Raw genomic sequence first — 14,048 nt, 5'->3', positions numbered from 1 at the left:
CATTGAAATACAAGCGCTAGCCGGTATAAAGCTGAAAAGATACCTTCCACAAGGCCCTTTTCCCTCTCCAGGAGAATTCCTGACCCCTTCATGGCTGGGGTCCAGCTGAGGAATGTGTCCCTATACCTTGACAGCCCCCAACACGCTCACAGGGGACCTTACAGATGTTTATGGCCCCCAGCTGTGCACCATCAATCCCGCCTCATCCCCTTGGCTCAGTGCCGGTGTTCTCCTCTCCCCCTGCAGCTGAAGGTGGCGGGGACGATGTGCCGGGAAGCCGCGGGATCCTGCGACCTCCCGGAATTCTGCACCGGAGCTTCGCCGTACTGCCCAGCCAACGTGTACCTGCTGGACGGCTCCTCGTGCGCCTACGGAGAGGCCTACTGCAACAACGGCATGTGCATGACCCACCACCAGCAGTGCGTGCAGCTCTGGGGGCCAGGTCAGTCCCGCCAGCCCCCTGCCTGCTTCCCACCCCTCCGGAGCAGGAGCCCTTTGGAGTCTCACTGCTGGGTCCCTGTAGGGTCCCCGTGGCCCCTGCCCGTGGGGCTGGGGGTGGTGGATGAAGGAGCCCTGGCACAGAGTGCCCAGAGCAGCTGTGGCTGCCCCTGGATCCCTGGCAGTGTCCCAGGCCAGGTTGGACATTGGGGCTTGGAGCAGCCTGGGATGGTGGAAGGTATCCCTGCCCATGGCAGGGGGTGGAACTTGATGATCTTTATGGTCCCTTCCAACCCAAACCATTCCATGACCAAAATCCTCCACGAGACTCCAGAGAAAAGGGAATTTCATCCCTCCTGTCCTTGGCCCGGCACCCACAGCAGCAGCTCTTGGGAGACTTTTCCTCAGTGTTTTCTCCATGAGCATCCAGCTGCTGCTCCTGCTTTTGGGATTTCTGCCTGCTGCCTGCTGTCCCCAGGACCTTTCCCCTGTGTGCAGGAGCATGGCCAGCGCCGGACGCCTGTTTCCAGGACGTGAACATGGCCGGGAACACCTACGGCAACTGCGGCAAGGACAGCCAGGGCCGCTACGTCAAGTGTGACAAGAGGTGGGTCCCATGGGGGTGCCCCGTGTCCCCCTCCCGCTGCCCCTGCCACCCCTGCCAAGGGACTGGGAGGGTCCCACCTCAGCCTCCAGGCACCAGCCCTTGGGGCAGCCCTGTTTGGTACCCGAGGAAGCCACCAGGTCCTTCCTGGGCTCTGTCCCCATCGCTGCTGGGAGGTTGGACTTGGTGATCTCCAGGTCTTTTCCAGCCGAAACGACCCTGTGATTCTGTTGTCCCACCACGAGCACCTCCCAGCCCAGCCTGATGGAAAATGAAACACAGTGTCAGAGGGAGATTCGGGAGTTCATGCTCTCCAGTATTCCCAGTTATTTTGGGATGTCAGAGCCTCTCGCTCCCCCAGCTGTTCCCTCCACCCTTTCTCTGTGCTGTCCGTGATTTAACCTGCAGAGCCTCTCTAACGTGGCCATAAATTCAGTGGGATGATGGGGCTGGGAGGGTGAGGGGCTGCTGCCCCCACTTCCCAGCTCCCCTCGGCTGTGCCCCCCCAGGGATGCCATGTGTGGGAAGATCCAGTGCCAGAGCTCCGCCAAGAAGCCGCAGGGGACCAACACGGTGTCCATCGACACCACAATCCGGTTCAAGGGCCGGGAGGTGAAGTGCCGGGGCACCTTCGTCTACAGCGCCAAGGACGACCAGGAGGACCTGTCCGACCCCGGGCTGGTCCTGACGGGCACCAAATGTGGAGATGGGATGGTGAGTGCCCCTTCCTGGGGTGGGCTCTCCTGCAGGTCACCGTCTCTGGGCTCTGACCCAGCTCCAGGGTGCACGTGGCTCTTCCCACGTCACAGCCGGGCCCTGGGACGGGGTTCCTTCCACACTTGCAGACATTGCATCAGTGACACCTCAACTGCTGTCACCAGATGTTTGTAGGCCACCAGAGTCTTCTCACCTGGGGCATTTGTAGGCATCACCAGATACTCACTCACATTTAGGCCACCAAATTGTTCTCTCAGCCCTCCAAGCTTCTTCACCAAATCAGTTCAGAGTGAAACAATCCCAGCGGGAACTGCCCCAGGACTTGGTGGAGGAGGATTCCTCCTGTGGAGAGGTTGTTTCCCAGAGGAAACAGGAAAGCTCTGTCAGGAATCAACGTGACAAATCCAGTGCTAGCTGGGCACTGGTGTCCTCTGCAGCCCCTGCATCTCCAAGGACCTTAGAGAGGGTCAGCAGAGCTGAGAGATGGCAGAGGCTGGTGGAGGACACGGAAGCAGGGATGTGTTCCAGAGAGAGTTGGCTGTGGAGACACAGCCTTCCCTGTTTGGCATTTTAGCAGTGACATTTTCATTGGGAAGGCCAAAATGGTGACATTTTCATGAGGAAACACGGCCGGTTCTGAAATCCAGCATTGTTTACTTTGGCCAGTGCCTGGGTTTTGGGGCCAAATGGGAAATGGTTTCTGCAGGAGCTGCCAGGTGGGTTGTGTGGAAGGCTCTGTGTGGAGGGCTGGGAGTGGTGGTGGCTGGGCTCTGCTGAGCCATCCTGGATAGGGAATGGCAGAGGCTTCGTGGCTGTGCTGCAAATGGGAGTGAAATCCATTGACTGGAACAATGCAATTTAACCACCCTGCATTTTCCAAGGAAAAATCCTTCAGAGACCCCCACCAGTGCCAGCAGCCCCCCCTCCTGGGTCCTCCTCTGACCTCAGCGCCTCGTCTCCCTGCCAGGTGTGCAAGGACCGCCGGTGCCAGAACGCGTCCCTGTTTGAGCTGGAGAAGTGCGTGTCCCGCTGCCACGGCCACGGGGTGAGTGGCTGCCCGGGACCTGCTCAGGATTCCTGGGATGAGGTGCAGGTTTTTGAGCCAAACCAAATGTCTCCCACAGGGATGAGCCCAGTGACCCAGTAGATTTCTGCCTTTCAGAGCTGTCCCATGCGTCAGCTCCAGGTGGGGCTGAGCTGGGCTCTTTGCTCACCCGTGTCCAAGTGAGAGGAAGATTGTTTGTGGTGTAAGGACCATCTGCAAAACTTGGATCAGGGTCTGATTTGAGCTGGAGAGTGTTTGGAGCTCAGAGCAGGTGCCTGGTCCCCCTGAGAGCAAAACAAGAGCTGGAAAGACAACTGGGACTGCAGAAAAGCAGGGAAATGGTTCAGGGAATGGGAGGAGACACTGTTCTCCAAAGCAGAAAGGTTACAGAGGAGTGCAGGGCTTTGTCAGATGAGGCAACAGAAATGGCTGTGGGAATTCCTGCTGGGTTATGGAAAGGATGTGACAGGTAAAACCATCTGATTTACCCTTTCATGACAGGCAAAACCATCTGATTTACCCTTTTGTGGCAGGTAAAACACTCACATTCATCCTTTTGTGGCAGGTAAAACACTCACATTCACCCTTTTGTTCTGTCCAGCACCGTTAAGGCTCTCAGAGCTGGAGTTGATCAGCCTGGAGAAGAGAAGGTTCTGGGGAGACCTTCTGGCACTAAAAAGAGCTTGTGAAAAAGAGGGAGAGTGACTTTTGACATGGGCAGATAGTGACAGGACAAGGGGGAACGGCTTCAAACTGAAAGAAGAGATGTAGACGGGATATTGGGAAGGAATTCCTGGCTGGGAGGGTGGGCAGGCCCTGGCACAGGGTGCCCAGAGCAGCTGGGGCTGCCCCTGGATCCCTGGCAGTGTCCAAGGCCAGGTTGGACATTGGGGCTGGGAGCAGCCTGGGACAGTGGGAGGTGTCCCTGCCATGGCAGGGGTGGAAATGAGATGAGCTTTAAGGTCTCTTCCAACCCAAACCATTCCATGATTCTGTGATGTCCAAGGGGAACACTGTCAGCGGCGAAGCTTCTTCTGTCACCATCTGTTCTCATCCCTGCCCCACAGACCATCCTTTTCACACCCCCCTGGTGGTGGCCAACCCTCTCCTCTGTCCCCAGGTCTGCAACAGCAACAAGAACTGTCACTGTGACCCTGGCTGGGCCCCCCCGTACTGCGAGAAGCCGGGCCTGGGTGGCAGCGTGGACAGTGGCCCCGTGCAGAGCCACAGTGAGTCACAGCTCGGCCCCAGTGCCCTGAGGTGCTCCTGGCCTCCAGTGGTGCCAGGGGAGGGTTGGGTGCTTACAGAGGGGCTGGGTGGGGTCTGTTCAGGCAGCCCCACACTCTGTGCCCAGCTCTGGCTGGTTGGTGGCCACTCACTGCCACCAGAGGCCACTGAGGGCCTGCTCCCTTCCCGGAGGTGTGACCAGCAGGGGTGTCTCCAGCTCAGGTGACCAGGAATGGGTGCATGGGGTCACTGCTGCCACTGAGTGAGGCCAGAGGCTGGTGGCTGTCCCAGCCCCTCACTCGTGCCTGTGCTTCCCCTGCCAGACCACGAATCCATCTTGATCGCCATCGTCGTCATCTTCCTGTTCCTGCTGCCCGCCCTGATGCTGAGCATCTACTACTGGTACCGGCGGGAGAACTCCCTGCTCAACAGATGGGTCAAGGAGATGAGGCACAGGAGCCAGGAGGCCTGCAGGTGTGGGGGGCACCCAAATCTCTTCTCTCCCGAGCACCCAGTGGGACTCTGGGACTTGTTCCAGGGGGGGCTGTGGGGAGCTGGTGGTGCACGGACCCTGTCCTGGTGGGAGACCTGGTCTGGAGTCTGGACAGCTTTGTCCTGGGAAATCTGAGGCTCTCAGCAATTCCCTGAGCCCAGGACGGGAATGCTCCTCTGGATAGGACAATCCCAGGGGGTGGTGAAGGTGACCTGGTATCAAGGAGAATTCTCACTCCTTGCAGGCTGCCTGTCACAGACTGACCCTCCCTACTGCCCATGACAGACTGCCCCTCCCTACTGCCCATCACAGACTGCCCCTCCCTACTGCCCATGACAGACTGCCCCTCTCTACTGCCCATCACAGACTGCCCCTCCCTGCTCCCCATCACAGAGTGACCCTCCCTGCTGCCCATGACAGACTGCCCCTCCCTACTGCCCATCACAGACTGCCCCTCCCTACTGCCCATGACAGACTGCCCCTCCCTACTGCCCATCACAGACTGCCCCTCCCTACTGCCCATCACAGACTGACCCTCCCTGCTCCCCATCACAGAGTGACCCTCCCTGCTGCCCATGACAGACTGCCCCTCCCTACTGCCCGTCACAGACTGACCCTCCCTACTGCCCGTCACAGACTGCCCATCCCTACTGCCCGTCACAGACTGCCCATCCCTACTGCCCGTCACAGACTGACCCTCCCTACTGCCCGTCACAGACTGACCCTCCCTACTGCCCGTCACAGACTGCCCATCCCTACTGCCCGTCACAGACTGCCCATCCCTACTGCCCGTCACAGACTGACCCTCCCTACTGCCCATCACAGACTGACCATCCCTACTGCCCATCACAGAGTGACCCTCCCTGCTGCCCATCACAGACTGCCCCTCCCTACTGCCCATGACAGACTGCCCCTCCCTGCTTCCCATCACAGAGTGACCCTCCCTGCTGCCCATGACAGACTGCCCCTCCCTACTGCCCATCACAGACTGACCCTCCCTGCTCCCCATCACAGAGTGACCCTCCCTACTGCCCATGACAGACTGCCCCTCCCTGCTCCCCATCACAGACTGCCCCTCCCTACTGCCCATGACAGACTGCCCCTCCCTGCTCCCCATCACAGACTGCCCCTCCCTGCTCCCCATCACAGACTGCCCATCCCTACTGCCCATGACAGACTGACCCTCCCTACTGCCCGTCACAGACTGACCATCCCTACTGCCCGTCACAGACTGACCATCCCTACTGCCCATGACAGACTGACCCTCCCTACTGCCCATCACAGACTGACCATCCCTACTGCCCGTCACAGACTGACCCTCCCTACTGCCCATCACAGACTGACCATCCCTGCTCCCCATCACAGACTGACCCTCCCTACTGCCCGTCACAGACTGCCCATCCCTACTGCCCGTCACAGACTGACCCTCCCTACTGCCCGTCACAGACTGACCCTCCCTACTGCCCATGACAGACTGACCCTCTCTACTGCCCATAACAGACTGACCATCCCTACTGCCCATCACAGACTGACCATCCCTGCTCCCCATCACAGACTGACCCTCCCTACTGCCCGTCACAGACTGACCCTCCCTACTGCCCGTCACAGACTGACCATCCCTACTGCCCGTCACAGACTGACCATCCCTACTGCCTGTCACAGACTGACCCTCCCTACTGCCCATGACAGACTGCCCATCCCTACTGCCCATCACAGACTGACCCTCCCTACTGCCCATCACAGACTGCCCATCTGTACTGCCCATCACAGATTGACCCTCCCTGCTCCCCAGCAGTGAGGGCTGGCTGTTAGTGAGGTGTTAACTGAGACAGGAGCTGATGGGCAGCGTTTTGGAGGCAGCTGGTGCTCACCTGTTGCTTTATTTTGCCATGTCCCTCATCCCCAGCAGGAACAAATCCGTCGGTCGGAAGTCGAGCAGCGCCCATCCCAAAGCTGCTTTCACCCTGAGGAACATTTCAGCCTCCAGCCACCCCACCAAGGTCAGTGATAGCTCACTAGACTCAGTGATAACTCTCTAAGGTCAGTGATAACTCACTAAAGTCAGCGATAACTCAGCTGCTGGCTTGTTTTCCCTCCCGGGATGTGAAGCCTGTGGATATCACACCCACGCCCTGGAGCCGGGCAAGCCCTGGTGCCTGTGCTGGTCCTGCCTCGTGTCTGCACTGAGTCCATGGCCAGGTGTGCCCACCCCTCCTAAAACTGAGTCTGTGGAGCTCAGTCTCCCCTGGTGATCACCAGGAACCTCCACTGGGAAATTTCCCATATGGAGAAGGGATTGATGGGAGTGAGAGATGATCACAGCCTTTTTTTTTGGGGCGGGGTATTTTCTGATGTTAATGAGCCCAAAATTCAAACAAAGTTGGTCTTTGGCTTTGTGGTTTGATTTATGGTGTCCTCCTGTTCTTCCCTCTCGGATCATTGCTCTTGGCACCTGCAGGTTTGGTTATTCCTTCATTTGGTTACTCCCCCATTTTCCAGAAGTTCTTTTACTTGTCCTGTACCACACATCAGTGAATTTTTAACTTTTTAAACTTCACCTGTGCTTTTTGAGCACCAGGGCTGAATTTAGGAAGAATTCAGGTTGTTTGAGCACAGCCACAGTGTCTGGGAGCAGGGCAGAGCTGGTGATGTCTCCCATCTGCTGGAAATCTGGTGTGGATTCACAGAGCTGACCCTGCTCTGTATCTCCAGCACCTGTCTCATCCCTGTGTGTTCTCATGGGGTTAGTGAGGAGCAAACACAGACTCACAGGGTCAGGAAGGTTGGAAATGCCCTCTAATGTCCTTATCTAAGATCGTCAAATCCAACCATCAACACTGCCAGGTTCACCACTGAACATACTCAGCTTTTGGGTGGGATGGTGGTCCCAGAAAGTGGTTCCAGTGCTCCTCCTGCAGCTCCCCAGGCCTCAAGGGGACATCTGTTCTTCAGCACCCAGGAAAACCGAACCCAAGGATGTTCCCCACAGTTCTGCTTTTCTCCTCGCAGCCCGGCCCACGGACCGCGTTCCTCCCCAAATCCGGCGCTGCCCAGCCCGGCTCTCAGCCCATCAACGTCGTCCACCCTCTTCGCCCCACTCCTCATTCCATCCCTCCCCGCCCCAGAGACCCCAAACCTGCCAGGCCCCCTCCCCCAGTCAGCAAATCACCCCTGGTCCCCACCAAAGCCGGCGTCTCCCAGGCCAAGCTCCCACCTCCGAAGAAACCTCTTCCCTGCAGCCCCGTGAGGACCCCGCAGGTGAGCGTCGCTGCCTGGCTCTGCTCCCCTTCCAGACTCATGGGGCTGCCCTGGGCTTTGGCTGGGTTTGGGCTGGGCTCTGTTGAGGAGCTGTCACAGCACCCTGAGGGCTGAACCTGTTCTAGCATTGAAGGAAGCCCATTAGATCTGAGGACGTTTTAAGGTTTTTTGGGTGTTCTGTGCTTTGAAGCAGCTCTGCAGGGGGAGGAGGTTTGTAGGAGGTCCCTGGATGCTCCTCTCAGGATTTTGTCTCTTCCCGTGCCCTTTGTGATCCCAGGTGGTCCCCAAGCACCAAGCCCCGCGCCGGCCGCTGCCGGGGAGTCCCCTCCTGGCCAAGGAGCTGCCTCCTGCACATGGACAGACCCTGCTGGTCATGGTCCCTCCTACCAACTTCAAGGTGTCGAGGATGAGTGGCTCGAGCCACCCCACGAGGCCACTAAAGTGAGTGGGGGAGGAGCTGGGTGTCCCCCACTGCTGGGGTCCAGCTGGTGGAGGCACTGGGGGTCTCATGGGTGGGACATCCCAAAGGGCTGCAGCCATGGCTCCACCTGGAAGGACCCCACAGGTCTGGCCAAGGCTGGGTGGTGAAAGGTGCTGGGATAAGGGAGGTGCCACCCTTGGGAGTGCCCGTGGCCTCCTAGCCCAGAGCTGGGAAGGAGCTGCTGGGGCTCTGCTGGGGGATGAAGGGGTGAAGGGATGGATGCTGATGCTCTCTCATCTTTCCTCCCTGCAGACCGATGCCACCTCAAAGGTGAGTAGAGGACATTTAGAGACCCTCGTGGTGGGGTGGCCTCTGGGTAAGCACTGGGCTGGGAAATGGGGGACTGGGGATCAATCCACCTTCCCAGGGGCTCCTGGATGAGCAGGACATGGTTCCTCTGGGCACCCAGCAAGGGCTGGGGCACCTATGTCCCTGGGAATGGAGGATGTGGGTTTTCCAGTTTGGAGTTGGGAGATAAAGTCCAAGTCCTTTACAAGGTCACTCCTGCTCCCAGCTCTTCTGCACTGCTGAATCCTCTGGATGTGGGGCAGTGGAGCCTCAAGGGATCTGCTCCTGACAGCCAGACTTGGGGGCCTTATCCATGAGGAATTCCTGAGCTGGGGACAGTGGTGGTGGAGCTGATGGATGTATGGTGTCTGCACTCAAACCAGTTGTCTCCTTTCTCTTTCCTCTTGCTCCAGGCCAGTCCCAGCCATCAAAGTCCAATCCACCTCCTTCTCCTCAAAGAAGTGACAATCCCAGGACACCTGACCCACCCTTCCTGAGCTGGCTCTCCTGATTTGCACTGCTGTGGCCACAGGGCTCTCCTGTTCCTCTCGTTTTAGTAACCCTTTTCATACCAGAGGACTATTTTTGTAAGACAGAATTTGTATTCAGCACACAAACTGTAGTGGTGGGGGTGCAGAGGGGACATCGGAACCATGGCTGAACCAGGGGGTGGTTGCGGTGGGGTTTCCATGACCGAAATCCCACCACAGCTCCTGGCACTGCTTTCTGGCCAATTTCCCTCCCAGCTTTAGTTCCTCTTGACATTGCACATGGGCTGGGAAGGGGTGACCCGGGGGAAGTGACCATCCCCACCGATGGAAGATGCTGGTGACAGTGTGATGTCCTTGTAGCTACCTCCTCCTTCTCCTCCAGGCCTGGTGAGCCCCCAGCCACTGCCACTGCAGCTCCATCCATGCTGGGCATCGTCTCAGGGAGACGTTTGCCATGACAGAAACGTGGTGCCCAGTTTGGACTGGGCTGTGCGGTGCTGGGACATTTCCATGAAGGATCCAAGTTCTCAGGCTCCTCCTGACCTCCTGTCCGACTGCACAAGGAAAAGCGGTGACGATCCTGGGGTCACCTGGAAGGAGAAACTGTCTGGGAATGTTTGAATGCCCCAAGTGCTGGTGGCAGCTGCTTCCCAGGGTGCTTTTGAGGGGCTCGGGAGCCCTCACAACGTTGCCTGTTCCCTGCTCCTGGGCCAAGCCCAGCAGTGGCTCCGGGAGCTGCTCCCACTCTGCTGTCCAAGGGGAAGGAGCCACAAGCCGAGCACAAGAGCAGGAAAACTCCTGCCCGTGTCATTGGCTTGTCTGTGGCCTTGGCCAAGCCGCTGCATTTCTCTGTGCCTCAGTCCCCGTGTCGGGGGCGTTTCCTACCTCACAGGGCTGTTGTGAGGTTTGACAAAGGGACTCTTGGAAGGGCTTCCCAACCCTCCGTCCAAGGTGCTGTTGACCTGCACAGTTTGTGCCACTTTCCTGTGACTTGACCTGCGGCTCGATCAGGGTCTGAAATGACAACAAAGACTTTGTAAAGTCCCCTGGCTCCTCTGGCTCTTTTCTTGCTCCCTGTCCCCTGAACCTTTAGAACCTTTAGGGGATCTCCAGGTCTCTGACCACACCAGCGCAAACAGGTCCCAGGGGTCTCTTAAACCTGGGATCCAGCTGTGTGAGATCTGTCAGCTACACTGGCATAGATCCCATCTGACCTGGGACAAATCCTTTTGGGATGTGTCCAGCCATGATGGAAGTTCAGGAACAACCCTCAGGAAGCTGCTCTGGTGTTCCACTGTCCCCAGTGTGACAGAACAGGTGATTGCAGGTTGTGGGTGAGGCCACCTTAACCCAAGCTGTCCTTACACTCGGGCTTTGTTTTGAAGTTGTTGGTCTTGCACCTGGGTCTTCCCTGAAGCATCTTCAGCAGGAATTTCTCCATGGAAAGGGCAGTCAGGCCTTGGCAAGGGCTGGCCAGGGAGGTTTGGACTCCCCACCCCTGGAGGTGGCCAAGGAAGGCCTGGAGGCAGCACTCAGAGCTCTGGGCTGGTGACAAGGTGGGAATTGGGCACAGCTTGGACTCGGTTACCTTGAAGGGCTTTTCCAAGCTAAACAATTCTGGGATTCTGGGATTCCTGGTACCTCTGTATCTTTCTTGGTTCGTGGATATCCAGCTGGGATCAAGGATCCAGCATCCCCTCTTACTCTGATAACAAGTCAGAAAACCCCAGTGTCACTGAGGTTGGAAGGGACCTCTTGAGATCATCCTCAGGTGAGCTCCAGGACAGGATGAATGAACTGATCCCTAAACATTCCCAAAGCTGGGTTCCAGGACAGGATGAATGAACTGATCCCTAAACATTCCCAAAGCTGGGTTCCAGGACAGGATGAATGAACTGATCCCTAAATGTTCCCAAAGCTGAGCTCCAGGACAGGATGAATGAACTGATCCCTAAACATTCCCAAAGCTGAGCTCCAGGACAGGATGAATGAACTGATCCCTAAACATTCCCAAAGCTGAGCTCCAGGACAGGATGAATGAACTGATCCCTAAACATTCCCAAAGCTGAGCTCCAGGACAGGATGAATGAGCTGATCCCTAAACATTCCGAAAGCCGCATTTTTTTTAGGGATCTCCCAAGGACTTCTGACATGGTCAGACTTGAGGAAGAGCCTATGGAGCTGCTGGAGAGGGAACCCTGCCCCCTGTGGATGTCCTCCCTTCTCCTGCCCAGTGCAGCGGTTAGCAGGGGGTTAAACAGCTGGAGAGGGTTTGGAGAAGTCCCTGCAGTGATGAAGTGGTTGGAAAAAACTTCTCTCAAGGATCAGACCATTCAGCTTAATGACACAGTGAGGGGTGACAGTCCTGTGGCCACAAGCCCTGAGGGACAAGGGACTGACTGATCCCACTGAGCTGGGGCAGTGTCCCTGGGCTCTTGCCCATCAGTGGCACCATCCTGGCCTCACACTCCCTTCACTGGCTCCTGGTGTGGAGGGAGGGCTGGGAAGTTCCCCCTCCACAGTGCTGGACCGGGTCACACATCTGGGGGCTCAGGCTGAGCTCCTCAGGCTGGGGAGGAGCTGGCAGAACCCCATTTGTGTCTCAGGGCTGCGGCAGAGCGGGGCTGAGCCGGGCTCTGCTCAGCAGCACCATCAGTGCTCGAGATCCCTGCACCGTTCCCAAGGCCCTCTCCCTTTCCGGGATGTCCCTGCACACCCAGGGCTGTCCTGGGGGCAGACTGGCCCTTCTGGGTGCGGGATGAGCCCTCCCATCCCTTTTCCCGGGCAGAGGGAGCGGCAGGGCCGGGAGCGGGAGAGACGGGAGCGGGAGAGACGGGAGCGGCGGGGACGGGAGCAGCGGGGACGGGAGCGGGAGAGACGGGAGCGGCAGGGACGGGAGCGGCAGGGACGGGATCGGCAGGGATGGGAGCGGCGGGGACGGGAGCGGCGGGGACGGGAGCGGCAGAGACGGGAGCGGCGGGGCCGGGAGCGGCGGGGACGGGAGCGGGAGAGACGGGAGCGGCGGGGACGGGAGCGGCGGGGACGGGAGCGGTAGGGCCGGGAGCGGCGGGGACGGGAGCGGCAGGGATGGGAGCGGGAGAGACGGGAGCGGCAGGGACGGGAGCGGCCCGTTTAGCCCAGCCCAGCTCCCCGTCCCTGAGCGCCAGGCTGGATGGATCCCTGCTCGGACAGGGGACAGACCCTGGTGATTCGGGGTGAGGCCCGACGGTCTCTGCCGGCTTTGCGGAACCCGGGGTGGTCCCGGGCTGTGCGGGTGGGTGTGTCCCTCCTGGGGCAGCCACAGATGTAAGACGTGACCCGCGGTCCGTGGGACTGGCAGGGCTCGAGTTCATGGCTCAGGGAGGCGGTTTGGGTGTCCAGGTGGCACTAGATGGCAGCAGATGGCCACGAATCCTCTGCTCAGCCTCTCTGAATTGTTGGGATTTCCAGGGACCGGGTCCTCAAGTGCAGCTTTTCTCCTGGATCTTTCTCCCCTGCCCCATCATTTACAAATCCATTAAAATCATCAGCTGGGCGTGAAAGCTGCTGAGTGTTTCTGATGACTCGTTGAGCTTCCCGTTTGTCCCAGCGGACCTGTCCTTTTATCAAGTGGAATATGTGAAAGGCTGGGAGAGCTGGGAATGTTCCCCTGGAGAAGGGAAGGAGCCAGGGAGAGCTGCGAGCCCCTTGCAGGGCCTAAAGGGGCTCCAGGAGAGCTGCAGAGGGACTGGGGCCAAGGCCTGGAGGGACAGGAGGCAGGGAATGGCTTCCCACTGGGAAAGGGGAGCTTGGGCTGGGATGTTGGGAAGGAATTGCTGGCTGGGAGGGTGGGGAGGGGCTGGGCTGGAATTGCCAGAGCAGCTGGGGCTGCCCCTGGATCCCTGGCAGTGCCCAAGGCCAGGCTGGACACTGGGGCTTGGAGCACCCTGGGATGGTGGGAGGTGTCCCTGCCATGGCAGGGGTGTGGCTGGTCCCTTGCACCCAACCCATTCTGTTGTTCTGTGACTGCACCTCCTTGGCCATTCAGGGGGCTCTGTCACCCACCACACCCTGGTGAAGCTGGTTAAGATCTCCTCGACCTCGGGCAAGGTGTTGCCTCTGTCTCCATGCCTTGGTTCCCTCAGATGTCAAATGGAGTCTCCAGCCCTCCTGTCCCACCTGTGCCCTGTCCTGCCCACACCAGGGACTTGTGACAGGCTTGGGCTCTCCAGGGTTTTCTAAGGGATGGGACATGGGAGCAGGGCCAGGTGATGGGAGGGGGCGGGGGGGGGGGGGTCCCAGTGGCTCCCAGGGAGCCTCAGCAGTTGGGGGCTTTCCTGGGGCACTTTGGCAAAGCCCCCATGGGACAAGAAGTTTCCTCCTTGGCTCCCTGGAGCCTGAACTGGGAGCTGCACCAGGTTTGTCCAGTTTGCTGTGGTGTCCTGGCCCAGGCAGGCTCTGTCCCCTGGGGGGCAGGACAAGGTGATATTGCTGATGTAAACTGTAAAACCATCTCATGGAATATCCTGTGTTGGAAAGGATCCACCAGGATCATCCAGCCCAACTCCTGCCCTGCACAGGACACCTCAACAATCAACAATCCCACCCTGTGCCTGAGCATGCTCCTGAATTATTTTTGAACAATTCCTTTTATTTTCTCATCCTTTTCTTTTTCTTTTTCTTTTTTTTTTTTCAATTTTCTCTTCCCTTTTATTTTTCTCACTTCATGCTTCATCCTGGGGTGGGAGAGATGAGGGGACGGACACCTGGAACAGGAGCACCCAGCCTCAGGCAGGCAGCACATCCTGGGCACATGGAGCTGCAGGCAGCCAGACACGTGCACAGAGCCAAAGGAAAAAAACCAAAGCAAAAAGGGGAAAAAAAGCAGTGGAGCGGTTAATGAAGAGGCTCCTGCACCGGGGAAGTTGGACCATTTATCATCTCCCAGCCCTGTTCTTTCTTTCTTTCTGCTGTGTTTGTCTTCTGCAGAAGGGGATTGCTCTCTCCAGCCATCCCTGCCATCTAGG

General features: G+C 58.3%; 1 protein-coding gene across 2 annotated transcripts in view; it reads left to right on the top strand.

Moving 5' to 3' along the window:
• ADAM33 (ADAM metallopeptidase domain 33) overlaps positions 1-10,086 on the top strand; it is a 29,463-nt gene extending 19,377 nt beyond the window's left edge. Inside the window, exons 14-24 of one of the 2 annotated variants that reach the window (XM_048304782.1) lie at positions 247-442; positions 937-1,045; positions 1,552-1,756; positions 2,727-2,804; positions 3,925-4,033; positions 4,355-4,505; positions 6,434-6,524; positions 7,534-7,782; positions 8,060-8,223; positions 8,516-8,533; positions 8,965-10,086. In XM_048304782.1, coding sequence (XP_048160739.1) covers positions 247-442; positions 937-1,045; positions 1,552-1,756; positions 2,727-2,804; positions 3,925-4,033; positions 4,355-4,505; positions 6,434-6,524; positions 7,534-7,782; positions 8,060-8,223; positions 8,516-8,533; positions 8,965-9,016 — 1,422 coding nt within the window. In that variant the 3' untranslated portion in view covers positions 9,017-10,086. Of the gene's footprint in view, positions 1-246; positions 443-936; positions 1,046-1,551; positions 1,757-2,726; positions 2,805-3,924; positions 4,034-4,354; positions 4,506-6,430; positions 6,525-7,533; positions 7,783-8,059; positions 8,224-8,515; positions 8,534-8,964 lie in introns of both variants that reach the window. The other variant, XM_048304781.1, reaches the window with a different exon arrangement.
• The last annotated feature ends 3,962 nt before the right edge of the window (positions 10,087-14,048 follow it).

This window comes from Corvus hawaiiensis, chromosome 5, assembly GCF_020740725.1.
Source record: "Corvus hawaiiensis isolate bCorHaw1 chromosome 5, bCorHaw1.pri.cur, whole genome shotgun sequence".
Taxonomy (NCBI): Eukaryota; Metazoa; Chordata; class Aves; order Passeriformes; family Corvidae; genus Corvus; species Corvus hawaiiensis.
Note: the sequence above shows the minus strand (reverse complement) of the source record. Positions and strands in the feature narration are given on the sequence as shown.